The sequence below is a fragment of the Drosophila arizonae genome, chromosome 5 (genome assembly GCF_054131065.1).
Source record: "Drosophila arizonae isolate 15081-1271.41 chromosome 5, UAZ_ARI_1.0, whole genome shotgun sequence".
NCBI classification, from domain to species: Eukaryota; Metazoa; Arthropoda; class Insecta; order Diptera; family Drosophilidae; genus Drosophila; species Drosophila arizonae.
In genome coordinates this window covers 6,532,291-6,555,394 of record NC_142925.1, presented here as the reverse complement: position 1 = coordinate 6,555,394, position 23,104 = coordinate 6,532,291, and the positions used below count along the sequence as shown (strand labels likewise).

The 23,104-nt window shown below is 38.7% G+C and overlaps 5 protein-coding genes across 5 annotated transcripts; 3 read left to right on the top strand and 2 right to left on the bottom strand.

The window, feature by feature from the left end:
* Positions 1 to 1,028: 1,028 nt before the first annotated feature.
* nopo (TRAF interacting protein no poles) lies at positions 1,029 to 3,234 on the top strand. The gene is made up of 7 exons (XM_018011729.2): positions 1,029 to 1,307; positions 1,367 to 1,582; positions 1,646 to 1,999; positions 2,148 to 2,205; positions 2,272 to 2,391; positions 2,448 to 2,642; positions 2,711 to 3,234. The coding sequence occupies exons 1-7, from the start codon at positions 1,192 to 1,194 to the stop codon at positions 2,939 to 2,941; spliced, it is 1,290 nt and encodes a 429-aa protein (XP_017867218.1). The 5' UTR covers positions 1,029 to 1,191; the 3' UTR covers positions 2,942 to 3,234.
* LOC108616496 (armadillo repeat-containing protein 6 homolog) lies at positions 3,111 to 5,182 on the bottom strand. The gene is made up of 2 exons (XM_018011728.2): positions 4,614 to 5,182; positions 3,111 to 4,553 (listed from the first exon to the last, which is right to left on the bottom strand). The coding sequence occupies exons 1-2, from the start codon at positions 4,728 to 4,730 to the stop codon at positions 3,279 to 3,281; spliced, it is 1,392 nt and encodes a 463-aa protein (XP_017867217.1). The 5' UTR covers positions 4,731 to 5,182; the 3' UTR covers positions 3,111 to 3,278.
* Positions 5,183 to 5,215: 33 nt separating this feature from the next.
* On the top strand, positions 5,216 to 7,098 carry Lnpk (zinc-ribbon metal-binding protein lunapark). The gene is made up of 6 exons (XM_018011730.2): positions 5,216 to 5,392; positions 5,516 to 5,745; positions 5,843 to 5,975; positions 6,057 to 6,495; positions 6,554 to 6,745; positions 6,810 to 7,098. Exons 1-6 carry the CDS (start codon positions 5,366 to 5,368, stop codon positions 7,004 to 7,006), a joined length of 1,218 nt encoding a protein of 405 aa, XP_017867219.1. The 5' UTR covers positions 5,216 to 5,365; the 3' UTR covers positions 7,007 to 7,098.
* Positions 7,099 to 9,625: 2,527 nt separating this feature from the next.
* On the top strand, positions 9,626 to 10,497 carry LOC108616501 (uncharacterized). The gene is made up of 2 exons (XM_018011736.2): positions 9,626 to 9,786; positions 9,849 to 10,497. Exons 1-2 carry the CDS (start codon positions 9,772 to 9,774, stop codon positions 10,326 to 10,328), a joined length of 495 nt encoding a protein of 164 aa, XP_017867225.1. The 5' UTR covers positions 9,626 to 9,771; the 3' UTR covers positions 10,329 to 10,497.
* A 2,311-nt stretch (positions 10,498 to 12,808) lies between these two features.
* Positions 12,809 to 15,924, bottom strand: LOC108616507 (uncharacterized). The gene is made up of 3 exons (XM_018011741.2): positions 15,772 to 15,924; positions 14,339 to 14,400; positions 12,809 to 13,212 (listed from the first exon to the last, which is right to left on the bottom strand). Exons 1-3 carry the CDS (start codon positions 15,790 to 15,792, stop codon positions 12,963 to 12,965), a joined length of 333 nt encoding a protein of 110 aa, XP_017867230.1. The 5' UTR covers positions 15,793 to 15,924; the 3' UTR covers positions 12,809 to 12,962.
* Positions 15,925 to 23,104: the final 7,180 nt, after the last annotated feature.

Sequence of the window (23,104 nt, the reverse complement as noted above, 5' to 3'; positions counted from 1 at the left end):
TCTCTGTCTATGTGCCTAATTACAGAGAATCATTTTTATTGTCTACATGTGTGCAGCAGAATTCATTTGGTACTTATATTGCAGTAAAACGAAGCTAAATGCTTGCAGCAGCAGAGACTGTTCCTATTGGTCAATTGAAACTCTACTGAGAGCCAGTGCTGCCAGTTTAGCCTATTTCAGGCTAGATCTAGCCTCTCCGTCTCACTGTATGTCTCAGAGTCTTTCTTACCGAATAGCTCTCTGTCTGTGTGCGTAATTACAGAGAATAATTGTCTACATGTGTGCAGCAGAACTCATTTGGTATTTATATTGCAATAAAACGAAGCTAAAATGCTAGCAGCAGAAGAGACTGTTCCCATTGGTCAAGTGAAACTCTACTGAGAGCCAGTGCTGCCAGTTTAGCCTATTTCAGGCTAGATCTAGCCTCTTCGTCTCACTTTATATCTCACAGACTTTCTTACCGAATAGATCTCTGTCTGTGTTCCTAATTACAGAGAATCATTGTCTACATGTGTGCAGCAGAGCTCATTTGGTATTTATATTGCAGTAAAACGAAGCTAAAAGGCTTGCAGCAGCAGAGACTGTTCCCATTGGTCAATTGAAACTCTACTGAGAGCGACTTTGTGTTTGAGTGATAGTCGCCCTATATAAAGGGCAGAAGCTGAAGCATTTCTTCAGTCGCTCAGAGCTGATGGGTGTCAGTTAAACAGTGCAGTATAAGCTAGCCTATATACAAACCATTTTTATAGCAACACTTGCGTCTACGATACAAGCGCTTCATCAGACTCCAGCAAAAATGTATGGAACATTTTAAGGTAAGTTCAAAACATTAGCTCAGACACGAACCGAAATGGATAAAATATGTAGCCATAAATTTAGTGACAAATCTTAGCTGATGCGCAACTCAATAATTTATAGCAACACTTGTAGACCATTGCAATTATGCCCCACGCAAAATTGAGCTCACTTGAAGTTGGCTACGCGCAAATTTCTGCTCACGTCAAGTTGGCTGCGCGAGCAATGTAACCTAAAGTTGGCTGCGCGCACAATGTTCATTGTTCACTTGAAGTTGACAGAGAAACACAGCTGATTTCATATGAAGCGGCGCGAATTTCTACGAGAAGCAGGAAAATATTTTTAGCTGTCAACTTTTTTTTTTTTTCGTGATTATTTTATAATTTTTCATAAAGCATGTTGAATTTGAATTGTGTTATATGCGCGGAACTGTTCACGCCATCCGATGAAGTCTACGTTACTTCCTGTGGGCATATGTTTCACCACACTTGCCTCATGCAATGGCTCGAGCGGTAAGCGAAAATTGTAAACGGAAATATAAAATATATAATTGAAATTGAAAATTATACAGCTCAAAAACTTGTCCACAATGCCGCAACAAATGCACAACTCGCAATATATTGCGTGTGTATTTCAATGTAGCCAATTTAGATACCAGTCGCATCGATGTTGGCTCGCTGCAGGAGCAATTGGACAATGCTAATTTGGCCATTCAATTGAAGGACAGGGAACAAAAAAAAGCTGAACAACGTTTGAGGGAGCTAAAGGACATTCAAAAGAAGTGCTTGTAAGTTAATTGGGAATAAACTTAATACATATATCGTAAGTAAATCTCATTTCCGATTTAAAGAAAAACTATAAGTGGCTTGGAGGCCAAGGTGAGGAACAATGAATTTACCATTACCAGCTATGTAGAGCAGTTGAGAATGCTTAAAAACGAGGTATTGATCATGGACGCCGTGCGCAAGGAGAACAATATGTTGAAGGAGAACATCAACTTATTTGAAAGCGTTGCAGCTATGTTAACAGCAACCGCTTCCGATACTGAAAATTTGCTGAGTAACGAATCGAATCCTCGAGTCTTAGCCAGTTGGGTTTCGACACTGAAGCGCGAGCTGCGCCAATGCGAATCCAAGAAGGTGGAATTGCGCAATGTGATCAAAACTGTACAGGCTGATCTACGCCGTGAGCTGGACTCGAAACGGTAAAGTAAAATCAGATCCTATATATCCTACGTGTATATTACGATATACTAAGTATAGTATTTGCTATTGTTGTTAAACTATATGCAGTATATCACACTGTATTCTATATACGGTATACTAATAGTTTACTCTTTTTGCCACTTCCAGTCAGCTGGAAGAGCAAGTCTCACAGCTAGAGAGCGATCTGTATCGTACACAACAGAAGGTATGAGTAAAGAGAGACCACCTTAGAAATTTATATATTTTATATATATATATTTCTTATCAACAGCTTAAGATAAATAAGACTAAGCCAATAGAATTGGATGCTTTAAATAATTCCTTAGGACTTAACACCAACCTTATAGCAATAAAGCAAGAGGACAGGCGCAACACTATCTCACCAACAACTGTATGTATCGGAATGTGCCATTGAATATACATATATATAATAGTATACCTTTACAGAAAGAGAACATCAAGCGCATTGAGGAGTCAACCTCACCCTACCTGAATATCAAATCGAGCAGCGTTGGCATTTCCCATTTGCTCAAACCTCCCGAGCTGAGCATGACCAAAATCTCGCCGATCAAGAGTGGATCAGGCATTAGCATGGCCTCGCATGGCGTCATACGTAAGACTCACAGTGATCTTAGCGAAAAGGTGGCTATTCCAAATGTATTCAAATGTAATGTTCTAGTACAAATCCTTTATTGCTCTTTCTGCTGCAGTATTCGATATTCAAGAAACCTCGCCTCTTGATGACCGGCACCTCCAGCTCGTCGGCTGCAATGGGGTCAAATTTCGCATACAATGGCATGGGCGGTTCGGAGAAGATAGATCCATTTTTGCAGCGTGATGAGGAGGAGAACGAGCAGCAGAACTTGCCAACGCCTAAACCATCAACAATTAATTCACGCTTGAAGGCGGGCTCGCTGCGTAACTTCAAGTTAACTAAATGAAAATAGTTAGAATAGCCAGAAGAAAAACAAGACTGCAACAACTTTCAAATAGCAAATAGCTAAACCATCAACAATTAATTCACGCTTGAAGGCGGGCTCGCTGCGTAACTTCAAGTTAACTGAATGAAAATAGTTAGAATACCCAGAAGAAAAACAAGACTGCAACAACTTTCAAATAGCAATAATTTATAGATGAATCTTATGTTAGCTCAGATTATTGTGCGGTTGCATTTTTAAGTATGTATGTGCTTAAAATGTAGCTAGCAATGAAATATATAAAAATATCAAATATATATATGTCCTTGATTGTTTTTTTTTTTTTTTTTTTTTTTTTCTATTATGCAGCAATTTTCTTTTCCGCCGTACCGGTCCACTCTTCGCGCAACTGCACATTGCAGCCAAGATCTCGCAGCGCAGCCTTGATATCCTGCGCCACCGACGGATGCTCCACCATGGCCGCATTGAGCAAATCCTCAACGCCAAACGATAGCCAAGTATCGCATTGATCGCGTGAACGGGAAACCATATTGCGTATGGCCCAAGCACCATTGCGTTGGAGTATCTTATTCTTGGGATGTTGACGCAGTGCCTCCACAATAATCTCAGCAATGCCCGTTTCGAAGAAGGCCTCGCTGTGCTCCTTGACGCGCAACGTAAGCGTCGTGATGCAAGCTAAGGCAGCCGTGAGAATGTTCTCGTTCGTCTGATGCGTCTCAATGAGTTGTTTGATGATCGGTGCCACGCCTTGCTGCACAATGTGCGCCTTTACAGCATCATGGCCGGCGAGGGCACGTAGGAGTTTCAGTGCCTCGCGATTTAGACGCTCCTCATTCAGATTATTGCGCATTATATCGAAGATAATCTTCAGACCGCCGGCATCGTCGATGACCGTGCACAGCTCCTGTCGCACTGTCAGCGTGCCAAGGGTGAGCATCAAGTCGGCCAGAACATTGACATCCTCATAGGCGGGCAACAGTTCCACGAGCTCGAGCAACAACTCGTTCGCTATCTGCCGCGCATGCTCGTGGGCACAGCCAAACTCCACACGGATATCATCGTCCAGCACAAGGAATCTCAGCACTGCGGTCAACTCCCTTAGCAGTCGAGGATTGGCCTTTACCAGCAGCGGCTTCATTGCCTGGACGGCATTGCTAGCCATAATACTCTGTCGATTCATTTCGTGCATAATACACGCCTTTTGTAGCCATTGCAGCGTGAGGCATGCCACTTCCAATTGATTCTCCAGCGCTAGCAGTTGAAGGACCACACCCATCGCCTTGGGATCATATAAATCGGGCTGTTTGTGCGTTAAACTATTTAGGGCCTGCAAGCATTTGCACAGCAATTCTGTTTCCAATGGCTCCACGGCCAGCGTTTGCTCCAGCAGTTGGACAAGTGCATCGTGTGCACCAAGTTTTCCTGCGAGCACGCGGTGGGCGAGCGACTTCTTACATTCCTGATCCAAAATGGCGAGAAGTTCCGTAAGTTGTGCTTTGTCTTCGTTTTTTTCGTTGATGTGATTTTGAATTTTGGCCACCGTTTCATTGATAACTGGCTTACCCGTATCAGGATTTATAGCCAAGTCTTTTATAATGTTAACGAGGTTAATGCCCTACAACAAAACCAAAATAAAGACAATCTAATTGATTGATGACGCATACAATTTACCCACTTGTGCTTCAAATTGCTTTATTGTCTCCTCCTTGGCCTCGGAGGGACTCATTGCGAATTCGACCACATTTTCTTGGACAACATCGTCGAATGTCTCTTGAGAAATTATTTTAGACATGTTTAACTATTAGATATCCACTCCAAATGCTGCAGCTGTTGATTTATCAGCAACCTTTTTGTGCTCTCTGCTTTGTTCCGCAACAACTCCCACACACAAAACCAGCGAGTGAGCGAGTTTACTTGTTTTCAATTCCAGTTGCAGTTGAAACTGGCTGTTTAAATGCTTAATATACAACTAATACCGTGGATTATAATAAAATATACAAATAAATAAATCAGACTTGATTTGTGTAGAGCAAATTGTTTAACTTTTTGTAAAATGCGCAACTGCAACTCAGCTGTTGGCCTGCACTCAGGGCTGCAAAACTAATCGATGGAATTTTAGAGCCACAAATTTTAAAGATTCAGTTCCGAAAATGGCTTAAATTTTGTTAAAAGCCTACTAATTAAAAAATAGTTTTTAATACTTTTTAAAATATAACAAAACTATTTTTTAAATTAGTATCGATATCCGATAGAAGTTATTTCGTGCACAAACTTTTCGAGTCTATCGATATGTATATATCGTCAGAGCATCAACAAGCCCAGCTAGCGGCAGGGTCACGGCACGAAAATAGTTAATATTTACCTTTTTTAAATTTAAGTAGGCGACATTTAATTAGTACAAGTTTTACTTTTTATACAATACGAATAATGGGTTTTGTTCTATCGAAATTTCGGGTAAGTATGGTAATTTCTAATTGCGTATGCCAATAGGCGAATGATGCCAAAGCGCCGACCTATACATATGTATATACTATGTATGCAAAACAGATTTACATACGTACGCATTTCTAATTATAGAAGGAAAAATCTACAACCGCTGTTCTGGAAGGTCTGCAATTGCAGATACAAGATCTAGAGAAATATGTGATCAATACGCAGGAGCAGAAGAGACGTTTCGTAAGCAACTTTGTTGGCTTCACAATTGGTGCATATATCGTGGGCTTTGCGCTATGGTATTTCTTCTATTTCCCGCCAACAATGCAAGAGCGCATCATGTATTTGGTGCCGCTGCTATTGTTTCCACTACTGTGAGTAATCCAATCAAGCCCAAACCAGACGTTCGATGATCTCATTTCAAAACAACAGCAGTTGCTCATTATATTTGATTTTGTAATTATATTTCAGCATCGTCTTTCTACGTCAAATGTTTACGTGGTATTTTCAGCGAAAGCTCAACAAAAATGGCGATAAGCTGGCGCAGCTCAAGCAGAAGAAGACAAAGATATTAGAGCAGGTCATGGACAAAGAGACATACAAAGTAACTATAATTCTTACGATAGTTACCAATTATGATAATCGATATCTACATGCATGTATGTATGTATTTGTTTTCGGTTAGGTGGCCGTGCAACTACTGGAACGCTTTGGCGATAAGCAACAAAGTCGCATCAGTGGCTTGCTTTCTAGCAGCACATCTCGCGCCAATCAGAGTAGCAACTCCTTAAATCGCTCCATCAGCTCCTCGCTACAGCGTACACCACAACCTGTAGCTGGAGCTGCAGCGGCAGCAGCAGCACAGCGCAACATGTTAACACCATATACCGGTGTCTATCGAAATATGAATAACAACAATGTAAATACAAGTGTAATGGCTCCGCAAATGACACTGAATACAACACCGCAGGCGCGCAGCTCGCAGTTGCTACGCAGGCGCACGCCATTTCCCGTTGTCGATGAGAGTTCACGCAGCGCATTGGATCGCTTTGTGGATTTCATTGTGGGCGACAGTCCACAGAATCGCTTTGGCATGATATGCAAGGAGTGCCACCGACATAATGGTAATGCTGCAATATACAATGAAATTATATATGTGTATATAAATTGCTATTCTTTTAGGCATGCTGCCGATGGAGGAATATGAATATACAACATTTCATTGTGCGTTTTGTGGAGTGCTTAATCCCGCTCGCAAGGAGCGTCCTGTGGCACCACGCCTCTCGCTAAACGCCACGCAATCGCAAACGCCAGCTCTAATAAATAATGGAAGTTCTGATAGTGATTCATCAGACGATGAAGACGAAGACTCTGGTGAATAATATATATGATGCAATATGCGCGCTCTATTACCTAATAACTATTGTTTTCTTTCCAGAGGAAGATAATAAGCATTTAGCGCGTCGGGCGCTGCATGACGAATTGCCATCGACTGATACTGATGCCGATATGAATATGGAAGTGGATGAAGCTGACGCCGAGGCTGATGCCGAACCCGCCCCATCGACTGCAACAAAAACGGAGGAGACTGAAAGTGCGGCCAGCCAGACTGAAACTGAAGCTAAGGCCAATTGAAATTTTCAACTCTCAAGAGTGCGCCATGAACAGGTTTAGGCTTCGCAGAGCGTTAGCTTCAAATAAATGCAACTTATATATATATAAATAAACATATTGCTTAGAGTTAATAATTAATTATTACAAATAACACACATTGTTGGTAAGCAAATCTAGCTTAGAATCTTTGTTCACTTTAGTCAGTGCCCCTCCCCCTCACTAGTTTAATCTGCAAACAAGAATTACTTGAAATACAAAATTGTAAATTGAATACAACGAAAAAAACAACAAAGTAATTACTTAAGTATGCAAATTGTATGCAAATTCGCTTTCTTTTAAACGCCACACCTTAATGCAAACGCCCCGTTAAGTGCTAAAGGAAATTGATAATTAAAAGACAAAAAATATACCAAAGGCAGGCGACAGCTAATGGCTATAATAATTCGCAGTGTGACAAAAAAGGCGAGCACGATAGTTGAGACACTCACACACACACACATTTATATTTGACAGGCGACAGGCTATACAATGCCAGTGTGACAAAAAAGGCAAACACGATAGTTGAGTTATCAAAGGCAAGAACAAACACACACACATACGCAGAGCGTAGTCCACTCAGTTGTATATGTGTGCATATGTGAGTGCATTGTGCGAACGGTCAACAATTTCAATTTCGCTGGCTTTTATTTTTTCCGGGCCATTGATCAAGGCTAACGAGAACAGCTTGCTCCACCACCACCGCCAGCAGCACCACCAGCAATAGCCACCTACAAGTGGAGCAGCCGCGCCCGCGCACATTCCTAGCCAATGGCTGGCTATCAAGCTGACTGGCTGACTGGCTGGCGGCAGTTGCAAACACAAATTATAAGAATTAAACTAAATCTGTTACAAACGTTGCCAGCAATTGGACACATGCAGCAACAAACTGTTGCAGCTTCATGTATAAGTGTGACTGTGTGTGTGTTTTTCTTATTAGCTCATAATTTGTGTGACAGCGCATTTTTTCGCCTCGTTATTGAGTGCTGCCCAACACAGCTTCTTACGTTGTCCTTCTCACTCACTCTTGAGTGCTGCCCACCAGTGAACTCTGACGTCCACGCTCTATCTCTCTCGCTCCCGCTCAGCCAGGAAGTCGGAGTGCGTGCGTTACGTTTCTCGTTTATTTGGCATTGGCATCAAGCTACATTGCGTACGGCCCACAGCTTGGACAACGCGTTTTTTTTAGGTGACAATTGCGGTGCAACCACATTTGTATGTGTGTATTAGCGGACCAAAAACCTGCTTCAACTAGGGTTGGGCAATTAAAAAATTCTGATAGGAAATAAAATTGCGTTGATCAAGCTAGACTTTTAATCGAAATTTTATATACTATAGAAAAATTAGGAATTTAAGCAAAAAAAAAAAAAAAAAAAAAAAAAAATGTATATATTGAGCGAAACTTAAAATATGTATGTTTACCTAATTCGAATATTAAAATAAACTTATAAAGTATATGTATGCTGAAGCAATTCAGTTCGATATAATAATCAAACCAATTATTTTTCAAAACTAAAATATTACAAATAAATAAATTTGCCTACAATATTTGTCATATAAATAGAAAAAATATATATATTTTTTTTTAATTTACTTTTATATAATTATTAAATTATTATTTAAACAGATGCCTATTTAACTGCAAATATCTATACTATATTATGCCTTCTTAATATCTATCTCTCATACTATCATTAGATTCGAATTTAAAAGCTTTTTGCAGTTCTTCTCAGCTCTTTTTGGCAACAATTTTAAAATGCTTGAAGATTAGTGAAATATTTGAGAAAATTTCAAAACAAAATTTGGTAAAAAAAAAGATTTAAAAAATACAAATAAAAATATCTTAATCTTTTGTAGCGCAACCCTAGCCTAGAATCTCAGAGCCTGCTGCAATTCTATGTGGCAAAGTAAAGCAAAGCATTGAAACGAGTGCAAGTTCGCTGCACCGAAAACTCGTTTGCAAGCGCCTTCCGGGCGAGTGTGTGGACTAATGTAAATATGTATAGTTGATTTATATATCAATATGTGTATATATTTGTATCAGGAGCTTAGCGCGTTGGCGAAGGTGTCGGTGCTTGGCGGCACGACTGGGAGAAACCTGCGGCACAAATAAAGTGATTCACGAACAGATTCCGAACGTGTGGCATGTGGCATGGGCATGTGTGGCAAGGGTTGAGAAGCTTGGCCAAAAATAAACAGCGAAACGCCAACGCGCCAAGTGGAGCAGGCCAACAAAACAGACGCCAAGAGAGACAATCTTTAGAATGCGAACGGGGCTTAGTTCATTGCTATTGCTAATGACGGCTGTAACTTGATATAAACATATATATCGGCTATATATGTACGTATGTATACATATACAGATATAGACATGTGCATAGGTGTTGGTGTCTGTCGATTTATTTGTTCGCTCGCTCAACAAAGACTCTAATAATAATCTGTGTGGCCAATCAAGCAAAATATGCGCGAGATCAGTCAACAACAACAACAACAACAGCAACAACAACAATAGTTGCAACCACACCAAATCTTAGCCAATGAAAGTGAAACCGAGCCCCGAGTCTCGATTCTAGCCGGCATAGCCGAGAGAGCCAAGACTCTGCTCTGCCGCTCGTTCGGGCCTATAAAAGCTAGTTGACGGCTGTGTTTGTCCCACAGTGCAGCGCTGACCACAAGTCCAATTGGAAGTTTAATTATATTCAATTTTATAGTCCAATTGGCAACAAGGATTACTACTACCTACCCTCAACATGTTCTTCAAGCTGGTAAGTTAAAGTTGGCCGGAATTGCTCAACAGTGTTACAGCTGCTCTGATGCTCCTTTGCAGCTCTTCGTCTCCTGCCTGGTTGTGGCGTTGGCCAAGCCACAGCTTCAGCCCGCTGCCCAGTATCCGGCTGGTGTCAATCCACAGGACTGCCCCAATTTCCCGCTCTGTGATAATGCGCGCCTGCACAATCCCCAGTCGCAGTGGCAGCAACCGCAGCCCCAGTGGCAGCCACAGCCTCAGCCCCAATGGCAGCCACAGCCCCAGCCCCAATGGCAGCCACAGCCCCAGTGGCAGCAGCCGCAACCTCAGTGGCAGCCACAGCCCAGCTGGAACCCTGCACCCGCACCAGCGCCCGGCGGTGGAGACAAATACCCAGCTGGCATCAATCCACAAACCTGCCCCAACTATCCCTACTGCGATGTGAATGCCGGCCATGCCGCAGCGCCTGTTGCCGCACCACCATTGCCCGGCTGGACGGAGCGTCTCTATCCCGCTGGCGTGTCGCCACAGCAGTGCCCCAACTTCCCCTACTGCCACTAAGAGCAGCAACCGCATCTTTACCGCCTCTACATACTCTCTTCCTCTCTATAACTGCGCGATCCTCTCCTCATTTAGCTTCCTTCTAGTTCTCAACTTTTGAAATGCTTGTTCTTGTTGGCATCAAATAAAAAACTGAAAACAAAACATGTTGGTCACATAAAAAACTAAAGTGTACTCATTTTATTATTGGAATATACATATACTCGTATTTAAGTGAACTCTCTTTCGCAGCATTCTGTTAAGTCCAATCGGATATTCAACAGAACTTTTGTGGCTATCTAAAATTCTATTAACATGACCCGAAAACGGATTTCAGGGGTCTTTTTGTTGAGCTAAAAATATGATCTAAATATAAGTATACGTATATAGAAAACAATTCTTAAATAAAATATATTTTCTAAATATAGGTAGATGTATAAAGAAAAGACTTCTCATAAAATTATAAATATTATAAATATATTAAAAAAAATTTTTTAGTATGTTTTATTAAATTTATTTCGCAATTTTTGTTATTTTAATACCATTTTTAATCATAATTCGTAAACAATATAATTTATATAATAATAATATAATATTATATTATAATAACTTTAAGCCAAATTATTCATATGTATATAAATATTTCATTACCTACATTTTGTACCAATATCTAATTTAAATTTATATATATAATACAGTAGTAGTCTTCTATTTTTTTTATATTGTTTATTTGTTATTATTATTATATATATATTTTTTTTTTTGAATGCCCTACAAAACGAAATTTAAAATTTAGAAAATTATAGAGTTAAAGAAATTGGTAAATATTGACTTTACATTGATATATATGAGACCTACCAATTGCTTTAACGGGTCTAATTGGATTTTTGTGTGTTACACAATGAGTCTTTGAATTTTGTTCTATTGTATTGCTGTCTATAATTCGCTATTCTATTTGATTTATGGTTAAGTCTGTATTTCATTGATCTATGGTTGCATATACATATATAATGCATTGTATTGGACTTAACCGGATTTTTGTATGTCATACCATATGAACTCTTGAAATTTTTGGATATTGAGTTCAATCTGAAGTTCTCTATTCTAACTTGATTTGTGGCCATGGTAATTTCTTGATGTATGTAAATAAATAAATGTGTATACGATCGAATTCTTATAAAAATTGCCCCAATTCATTTAAAATTGTCATCTAATTGGAATGGAGAGTGCACACAATCGAAGTCAGTTTTGCTCGATTCCAATTTGATTTATGTTCCACTCTTTAGTTGCTATCATTAAGTTCAAGTAAATACTCGTTTTAAAAAGTTGAATACAATCTTTGTCATAAGCCACGCCTCGCTGTCTGTCCCCCTCTTAGAGCAATAGATCACCATTTAACGTAGCCACAGACAGTGCGGAGGCTGATGTAATTGAAGCTCACGATAAATACCAAATGAAATATGTTAAGATATGTTGGTTTAACAATTTTGCTATTTTTTTTACCCTTTTTACACGTGTGAAGCACAAGTGTGAAGTTTATGTATAAATATATATATGTATATATTACTGTCGGATTTTAATATCCACTATAAGTTAACTATATTATATTAATTTTACTTGCTGATTGTGCAAAATAATAACTATAAAAATATTTTTATCGAAATAGTCTTGAGTCTATGATATTGATAAGCCTAGAGCTCAGTAGAAGTCCTTGGTCCGAATCCCTCCATAAGATTTTTGTAATCAATTTAACAAATTATTAAGGTTGAAATGCATTAAAAATTTTATAAAAAATATTAATAACTTACAATATTTTGATTTTCTAATTATTAGTCCTTAAATCTATTTTAGACATCTCATAAAAAAAAAAAAAAAAAAAAAAAAAAAAAAAAAAAAAAAAATACATATTATTGTACGACCTTCTGACCCTTAGTTGGTAAATCAATTAAATTAATTACAAAAATTAGTCCTTGGCTCTCAAATCAAAATTACACAAAATTTAGTTAATTTTGTTTTGTCATAAAAGCGTTAACCGAAAAAAAACCTTGTGTCATGTACTAAGAATGTGCCACGCCCACGCCCACGTGCCGCCCAGCAATGGAGCTATCAGGTTACAAGCGAGCGAGCTGGCGAGCGAGCGATTCCAGTTCCGTGCTTGGAACAAGGAATTGGACAGGTGATCAGCACAGCTCGATTGCTTGGGCAGCAACATAGGTTGACGCTGTTGCCGCTGCTGCTGCTGCTGTTGTTGTTGTTGTTGTTGTTGTTGCTGGTTGACCCCGAGTTGGATTTTGTGAAAGTCGTTCTTGCAAAACGGCAGCGGCGGTGGCAGTGGCGGCAGTGGCGGCGGCCACATCAAGCGACCAGCCAACTGGCCAAGGTCAAGTGCAACTGCAAATTAAAACCAACTAGAGCCGAGCACACACTTACATAACCCAAAAAAAAAATAAATAAAACAAACCGAAAAACAAAACTAATTAAAAAGAAAAACGACAAGCACATTTCCAGTTTACAATCGACAAAAATCTCACTTTTATTTACAATCATTAAATTAAAATGTTTAATGCGTTTGTCTTTTCACTAAATTGTACAGATATTTACAAAGCCGGCGGTAGCTCTCTCGCTCTTTCTATCTCTATGCCTATCTCTGTTGCTCTACCAGCCATGGGAGAGGGAGGATGACCAGCCCTTGTGGAAGTCATGATGATAGTCGTGATGATCCTCGTGCACATGCACGGGCACGATCTCCTCGTGGTGCACATGGTGCACGGGCACCTCCTTAATGACAGGCACGTGCACCTCCTTGTAGATGGGCACGTGCTTCACCACAGGCACGGCGATCTTCTGGACATGATGATGATGCACCGTGTGCACCTTGTAGGGCACATGGATTGTATGATGTTCACTGGTGGGATTTGAATTGAGAGAGGATAAGAATTATTATCAGAAAACACAGTGAAATATTGGATTGGATGTGGATGTGGATAAAACTAAGTACTTGTATGAAATGACAGCTTAATTGGATTATTCAAAATTCGTATGAGCTAAGAAATCATATTGGATAGTTGCGAATAAAACTAAAGGCTAATAATGAGCTTCAATAGCAGGGATACGGAAAAGAATTTTGCTGGAGAAGATCAAAAGGAATCATGTGAACAAGGATTCTAGCATCCTTTACTATGAAATCCATACGGATAAGGTATGAATTCACATAAAATTATATTGGAATATAAATACTAATCAGAGCAAATGAGTCCTATTGTGAAGTAAGAATTGCTATGCAAATCAAATGGGAAAGTGAATAAAAGTGAAAATGTAAATGTCTAAGCTAATGATATGGTTGGAGGGAAGGCGAGGAAGGTGAAGGCGGGGAGATCGATTGGTGCACTGTCCAATTGGCACTCAATGTTATTAGCTAATCAGCTAATGGCTGGCCGTCGTCTCGACTTGTTTGAGCGGCCCGCTCCGTTGGCAAGTTGCTTGAACTTGGCTCAGACGTGGAGTTCCGAGAGAGTTCGTAGCAGTCGCCGCATGGTCGATACTCGGAATTTTTAATTGATTCAATGCAATTATGTGCGCATTATAATTCGCAGGCCAGCAAATGCCAAGCGTCGCCTCGAAAATTCCTCAGCGTTGCGACCAGGTTCACTGTCTGCCAATTGAACTCGATAACAATAACAGCAACAGTATCTCACTATATATACATATGTGTATGTGTATATATGTAGGGCTCGGAGTGTTAGCTTATCTCTATTTATATTGTGTGATTGCTTCATTTGGATTCAATTACATTCATAATTTATAGCATTTAAAAAGCCATACAAGAGATCAAGCCGATCATAAGCAAAATCGATTAAAAATCAAACTTCGATTGCACAACAACACGGAAAAACGTTTTCAGATGACGCTCTACCAGGTGGTAGATGGTATATGTTAGATGGTAGCTGGTTTAATGGCAAACGTTTTATATTGATTGTTATACGTAATGTTAGCTAAGCGGTTTATGGCTAAGAGTTTTATGGTTCACTTACTGTTTGCCAAAGAAACCGGGACTGGGCGCGCAGTAGGCCACAGCGAAGATCGCAGCAAAGATCTGAAAAGGTTAACAAGAGTTTAGAAAATAAGTAATATATGGATTGATATACTGAATATATATTTTTACGTCACAATTAATATAAATTGTTATTCGAGAACTACTAAAAACATAACATAAAAACTAAAATAGTTTTAAATCTAAATATTTTATATCTTGTTTTATGAAAAAATTAAAAAAAAAAAACTAATTGGTAATAAATAAAAATATAAATTGAGAATTTATATTTAAAAATAGAACTCGGTAAAGAATTCAAAAATGTTTACTTTTTAAAGCCCTTAAAAAATTGTTAGAAGAACAGGGTATCTAATAGCTCTGATAGCTTTTGCGATATCTGTTAAAGACGTCTATCAATTCTTATGTCTCCTCAACTTCAGTTAACAGAATAATTTTCAGGTATTGTCTAAAAAGTTACGCCCTAATGTAATTTAGGGTGAAAGGGTTTCGTTTAGCCCACAAAAGTTACGTATATCAATAATAATACGTTATTTATTTGTTGCTCAACTTTAAATTGGCAAATAATTTTTGTTGGTTGGGCAAATTTTCAATTAAGGCCAAATCAATAAATGAACTAAAAATAATATTTTGACTAACAAAAAGTAAAGTAATTGCTGCAATTTTTTTAAGTGAAGGGCAAAACGTTTAATGACCAAACCAAAATTTGTTGACGGATTTAAGTAATTAAATAAATAGTGATCGATTTATTAATGAATTTATAGAAATATACTCATATATAAAAATATATGTGGCATTTCATTAAATTTTGAAAAATCCAGAGAGAAAAGTTTTATATTTTTTATTAGCAGAATTAGCTTTTTAGATTTTCAAATAAATATTTCGAATGAAATTTTGTTTATATATATTTGTAGGCTAAAATATTGTTTTTGAAATATAATATTTTTTTTAGGCAGTTTCAAGAAAATATTTCTATAGCTTCTTTTAGCTAACAATTTGTTTTTTTAAGTTAAAATGTTTCTTTTTTTAATATTGGTATCTGTTTTTTTTTTTTTTTTTTTTTTTTTTTCAATTCATTTAGTTTCCAAACAGTCTTAAATTCTTTTTTTTTTTTATTTTTTACTTTGTATTTGACTAACAAATCTAGAAAATTTTGATTTTATTGTTAGTTAAAATTTCGATTAAGCATTTTAGTTTTTTGTTAGCAAATTTTTGGATTTATATCAAGGCACAATTTGTTAGTTAAGAGAGACCATATAAAACGTTTGTTATATAACTTTTGGAATGTATTTCATTCCTGTTAGAGCGCTGCACTATTATATAATATTTATATATTTTTCACACGCGAATCCTTGTTTATTTAATGTTTTTTTTTACTACATGAACACTCTCCTCTTAAGTTTTGGGCACACTTACAAAAACTTTAAGAGTGCTCATATTTGGATATCTGTTGCTGTTGGCTTAGTTTTGCGAACTCGACTCTGATTTTGTGGTTTATGGCCGCTGCGTTTGCCAATGTCTGCCAATGACTGATAACCAATGGCCAATTGCTCATCCGTTTTATACACGATTGCGGGCGCTAACAGCGGACGTCGCAGCGACGACAGCAACGGCAACAGCAGCAGCAGCACGAGTCTTAGCAGTCGCAGCGGCGACAACAGCAACAGCAACAGCAATCAATGTAAAACATACGTGACGCACAGCAGCAAAAGCAACAACAGCAACAACAGCAGCAACAGTCGTGGCTACAGTCAGCAATAGCAGCAACAGCAACAGAGCAACAACAAGCGCAGCAATAGCTGCAATAGCAACTATAACAGATATCACAACAGTTATTACAACAGCAACAATTGTCGCAGCACATACAACAGCACAAGCAGCAGCAATAGCAACAACTACAGGAGCAGCAGCAGCAGCAACAACAATTGTCGCAGCAACAACATCAGGAATAGCAGCTACAGCAGCGACCGCAACAACAACAACAACAACAGCTACATACGCTCTTAAGTGCTTTATGAGTTGCTTAACCAAGAGGTCTGCCCACTAGTCAACAACAACAACACTCTGGGGCAACTGTTGGCTATGTTTGCTGCAGCAAAAGCACGCATCAGTTACTGCTGCTGCTGCTGCTGCTGCTGCTGCTGCTAAAATGAAATCACATTTAAAATAATGAAGATGTTGTCGTTGTTGTAGCGCTTGTTGTTGTCTCTAGCCTGACATGTACAATCGAACTTTGACAGGGCAAATTTTTGTGCAGATTTTTAGTGTTTGCTTTGTCTGTAAGACAATAAACAACATTAGAGAGTGAGCGAGCGAGAGAGGGAGAGTGTGTGTGTGGCAGAAGTAGAGAAAGAGCATATTGGTTAGGCAGTATTTGGTGGAAAAGTTGGACTTGAGGAAGTTGCTGGAAATAAATATTGTATAATTGTAGCTGGATTAGCAGGTTTTTGTATGTAGGCCAGTAGTTAGATATATTAAACATGTTTGTCTAAGATCTTTCGATTATATTTCATAAACATACCTATTGAAATATGTCTATAGATATACCTTATTATCTATATATTTATTATGATATTTATGAAGATTGTATATCTACATATCCTTTTATCCATCAATCAATATCTATATAACTATATGTCTATATCTATATACCTAATTGATTACAAACCTCTGAGCGAGCATTAGACAGTCATTGACAGCAAAATTGACAACATTCTGATATTGTCATACTGATATAGATGTCACAATGCGATTTATTGTTTGCAATCGGCTTCTGAAATTATTCCATATGAATGATCAACTGGCACATGAAGCATATACATACATACATTCATATATGTGATTGCCTAAATACACATACATATGTTTATATTGGCACGTATTGCTTAAGAGCCAAAGAGCTGTCCAAAAACACATAAAAAAGTGAATGTCAGGGCAGCAACAGCAACGGCTGAAAATTGTCGTCTTATCCCGAGCAAATCAAACCCGAAAAGGAAAAAAATCATCTTTGCAGACGACCTTGACATGCTGTCTGCACATAACAGCAACTGTTACTTTTATTGCTGCTATAATTGTTGCTGTTGGTGTAGCTGTTAGTGCTGCTCATACTGCGGTTGATGTTGCTGTTGATGCTGTTGTTCCGGTGACAATCATTAAGTTTAATATTGCTGCTGCTGTTGCGGTGGCTATTGAGGCTGATCTTGCTGTTGCTGCTGTTGCTGCTGTTGCTGCTGCAGCTGCTGTTGCTGCTGTTGCTCCTGTTGCTGCTGTTGTTGCTGTTGCTCCTGTTGCTGCTACTGCTGCTGCTGCTGCTGGTGTTGCTGTTGCTGTTGCTCCTGCTGCTGCTGCTGTTGCTGTTGCTGTTGCTGCTATTGCTGCTGTTTCGGCTGCTATTGCTGCTGTTGCTGTTGCTGCTGTTGCTGTTGCTGCTGCTGCTGTTGCTGTTGCTGTTGCTGCTGTTGCTGCTGAGGCTGCGGCTGCTGTTACAGGATCTAATGTTGCCATTGCATGTTATGATTGCTCCTGGTACAGCAGTTGCTGTTGCAGTTGCTATTGCTGCGGATATTGCCTTTGCCACTATTGTTGTCGTCATTGATTATGCTGTTTGCCTTTGCTGCTTGCTTTTGCTGCAGCTGTTGTTGTTGCTGTGTGAATTGTTGCTATTGCTGCTGGTCTTAGCGGCGTCAATTAAACGCATTAAATGGGTCACAATTGTCGTGGAGGCGGCACATCCGATCACAATCACGCCTCACGTACGAGCGTCTGCTTAGCATGAGCAACACCAACAACAAATTTGCAATAAAACGCATTTTTTGGTCTTTTTCATTTGATTACCAATTTTGGGGCAATTACTTAACCAAATTTCGAGCCCTCTTTTTCCCCTATTTCTACTCCTCGGTTTTCTTTAGCTAATCAGCAAATGCAGCACACGCAATTGATTTAACAAGCGTTTACTGATCGATTTGTGGGTCGATGCCACAAAATAATAAAACGGATTCACATAACAGAGGATTGAGCAGATGCACTATGTTAAGGTTGCTGTTAACAGAAGGTGCTCAAGTTAATGTTAAAGGAAGTTGAGCCGATCTGTGTACAGCTATATAATACAGCTAGTAGTAGTAGTAGTAGCTGCTGTTGAAATAATTAGTTTAGGGCAATCTGTTAATAATATTTTTACAGCATTGTTAAATCCAGTAGAGCCTGTTACAGGTGCTAATCGTGCAGCAGCAGCTCAAGCTTCTGATTTGATTAAAAATATTACGAGCAGTATACCATTAAGAGAGGCTGTTTAACACTTTTTGAATCGTTAAATATTCCAGCTAGTTTCAATTTTTATTGCTTGATACACATAAAGCTCAAATGGTTCATTACCAGAATTAGCTGACCTACATTCATATGCAGTATGACAAGGACAACGCCAATGTTAGCCCTTCTGTTATGTTTGATATGCAGCACTCTTCTGCTGTTATTATGACTGCCATTAATATCAGTGATGCAACAGCTATAAATCAGATTAACAGACTTTCAATGCTGCTGGCATAGCTGCCGTTAATTCTGTGGGTGATGTTACGTCTGCTGTTAGCTCTTTAACTGCTACTGTTATGACTGCTATAATCCCTGTTAAGCTATGGTCTGCTAAATGGTCGCACTGTCCGTTGGGCTGTTGTTGCTAAACGCTGTTAAATATTTATTGCGATGTTGCAGGCTGTAAATGCTGCTGTTACGACTGCACTCTGATCGCCAGACTGTGTTATGTGTGTATGGGTGTGTGTATTGCTATCCAGGTATATGTAGGCCAATTGACTATATATTTCAGCTAGAGGGCAGCGCAAGCCAGCGCCCAGCTGCATTTCAAGCATTTGCAGCATGTTGCATGTGGATGTTATGAGCGCGCCTGCCTGTCCCGGCCTGGCTGCCACACAAACTGCCCCGCTTTGACTTGGCTGGCAAAAAAAAAAAAAAAAACCATTACATAATAGTTATTTGTGTGATAAATATGCCAGCGCAGTCAAATGCGTGCCCCACACCACGGGAAGAGAGACAGAGACAGCGACAGAGAGAGAGCGCGAGAGTGAGTGAGAAGGAGAAAGAGAGCGTAAACAATCATATGCTTTGCTACTGTCCGGATTATAACTTTCATTTTCAGCGCGCGAATCCCATATTGCAAATGCAAATGCTTCCTGCTAAGTCAGTTTTAGTTGAATACCCTGGAAATCATTGAAAGTTTTTAAGCTGGGTATATGGGATGGGGTTGAAATATAATGTGATAGACAGAAGTGCGTAGAATGCATATACTATATGTCTGATTATGATCAAGAGAAATTTTATAGAAATTTTTAAATATCGATAAATATTGGTATCGCCCGAAATGAACACATAATAAAAGATGTTCATCTTTTAATATAATATAGAAGTGAAAATTGTTGTATAATTCTTGATTTTTAGTATACACACATAATTGAAAGCCATAATTATGTACTGCAAATTTCAGTAGGATCGTCCAACTGAAACTCTAGTTATTAGAAAACACGTATCCATAGTAAGGGAACTATAGTAAGAACAAGCACAGAATTGGCGAATCTGTCTGCTTGGCTTGTGTTGTGGTATATGTACAGGGTAACTCATAGTCTGCCATTGGCGCACTCTGTCGTGCTTTTTCTTTCTCGATTTTTCCCCAATTAGTTTCATAGAAATGTGGAGCATGCAATGCTAAACAGCTGTTCGACCTGTCATTTTGAAGCAGCTCTACATCAATTTCGAGGCAAGCTTCGAGTTAATGTCGCTGTTCAATGCAATTGAAGATAAGTTTGATGAATATGGAGTGATTGAACACAAATTGAATGCGATACACACGAATCGCTTATGATAAGCAGACAGGCCCCCCTCATGCATAGAGATTGCTGAAACCAGTTATACCCATACCGCCACACCGCCTCTATCCAATATCAGCCAAATAGCCCATTAAGTGTTACCAATTCTATGCGCATTAAGAATCCGATTCGGTAATTAAGTTAAACAGTTTATGGCAATAAATTGAATTCATATATTTCAATCTGGTTAATCTAAATTGGCGCTTGAAGTGTTCTACATTCATAAAGCTAGCTCATACATGTGTGTGTATGTGTGTGGGTGAGTGTGTCTGTTACAAACTATGTAAAAGTGAGGTTAGATTGCATAAGGTAAGGTTAGCTTTTGGTAATTTCTGCATATTTATATGACTTGAGCGTGAAATATTTTTGCTTATTCAGGGTGTATGAAATCTAATTAACTATAGTAACTATATTTTAAGACAATCTCTGTAAAAGTGAGGTTAGTGTGCATACATTAAATTGTTGAATATTCTCATTTTCTTTAAGTATTCAAAACTCGCGTTCGAATTCAATCTTATCTTTTCATCTTACTGCATAGCCTAACGTCTATCTTAGTTATTCAGCTCTCATAGCTTTAAAGGAATGTAAATGCCTGGCTGTCTGGCACAAGTTGGTCTATGCTGGCTTAAGATATTGATTAATCAATTTCTGGCCTGATATTAATATTCAGAACTCTTAGTCATGCTTTGCATATATGCCATTCAAGGCTTACTCGAAAGAACCTATCCATCTATATACATACATACATATGCATATGTAGATACATATCTAGCTACGACCCATCTTTAAATATTCTTCAGCAGAATTTCTGTTCGCAGTTCTTGTGAAGTAGCCGCAGCAAAAGTTTTGCATGGCTTATATAATTAAGTTACCAACATAATACATATATATGTACATATGTATATATGTATGTATATATTCATTGAGTCTCATCGGTCTCATCGTTTCACGTTTCCTGTTCGCCCACAACTGTCAATCACCTTTGTGATAAATTTATGCCGTTTACCCAATCGATGGATGCAGCGCTGTGTTTTCCATAACAAAACGTTTTCAATTTTACTTTTAGTTTTATTTTGCTTTTTTTTATAGGTTGGTATTACATGCTCCTTGGGCTCGATACGAGCTAACGATATCTGCGTTCGATATCGGCTCTTATTTATTTATTTTTTTTGCTTAGACACGCGCGATATATGGAAATTTTTCACGCTGCAAAACGTGCTGCCAAATGCTTTTGTTGTTGTTATTGTTGTTGTCAATTGTTGTTGCTGTTGTTGCTGTTTCTGTGCACTTGTCATGTGAGACGCGTGCGCCATTCGCTGTTCGCCTGTTGAATTTCTAAGCGACATTTTGTTTCTTCTGTTTTTGTTTGAAACGCAAAATTTTTGGAATCCAAAAATGTGGAGCAGCCCCAAACAAATAAAAGAGCATCGAAATATCAAGATAATCAAATCGAATGCGAATTGTGCAATCTTAACAATAGCCAAATTTATAGCAAGAGGCGCAACCTCTGCTTCTTCTTTGGAATTGCTGGCATATGCTAATTCCGACAGAAATTCGCGAACTGACCTTCGACTGGACTGGAGTGGACTGCACCTTTAGCTTAATTTGTTCTGTGTACGAAGTGAATTCAATGGTAAATGGGTGAACAGGGTATATAGGGTTTCTTAGCATTTATCTAACAGTTAATCGAATATGTTAAAGATCACAATAACTACATATACGCCTAATCATAAATAAATCTCAGTTAATCAAAAGTGCTCCCATCTGTCTATCTACATTTCTGTACATGGTTTGAATCAAATTCAATAGGAGTATCCATAAGTGCACATAATTTCATTTCCAATCCCATAAGTTTTAAGATCTTTCTGTTTCCTTGTAATCTTTATCACCAGGTCTATAGCCGACCTGAATGCAAAACTTTCAAGTGAAGTCCTTAATTCTTATAAAATTTAAGATCTTTTGTTTATTTGTATATCTCAAGTCTTAGATCCATCAACTGACGTGCAGCTAAAACTCTCCAATTAACTCTTTAATTCAAAAGCAGTCTTATAAAAATTTCATTAATATAAATTTAATAAATACCTGTATTTTTTATTTTATTTATTTTTTTTTTTTTTTAAGTTTTATACTGCATAAATTTTGGATATATATTTTTCTAATATTTTATGATGATAATCATCTAGGCAGGGTAGCTATTAGTCGTGCACTCTCGACTAAAGCACACCCTTATATTTTCATAAGCTTTATTCTAAGGAATTCCTGCTTGAGAATCGAGTCTCAGAATGAGCTCAGCTCGAGCAGCTGCTTCTCTTGCTGCTGCTGCTGCTGCTCCTTATTGCTGGCTACGCTCGCTTAAAGCTTGCTGACTGCGCAGCTGGCGTCGCAGTCGCCGTCGACATCAACATCGACAGCGAGCGTCATCAGTTGGCAGAGGCGCTGATGAAGAACAGCCCCGGCCTGAATTAGACGACGTCAGCGAGCATGACAAGGTCGACACTTAAAGGTGTCGCCAATTATAAGGCCCCCCAAAAATTACACACACACACCCGCACACTCGCACGCACAACACCTTTGGCTGCAGTGAAAACTTGCACCAATTAACGCTTCAGCTGTTCGCTGGAAACCAAAAAAGCAAATAACAAAAAAAACTAATAAAAGTTAAAGCCAAGTTTTGAAGGTGCATTGGCCGAGCAATTTGAATTGTGCTCTTTTTAGTGGCTCTAACAAAGCGTAAACTTAGTTCAAGTCAAGATGATTATTATGCCATTCCTTTAAGTTCTGGTTCTTTATATCTGTTGCTGCTGTTGCTGTTGCTGGTGCTTGAGCTGTTGGTTCTAATTCAACTGCTCTACTAATTCTACAGCTAGAAAAGATCTAAA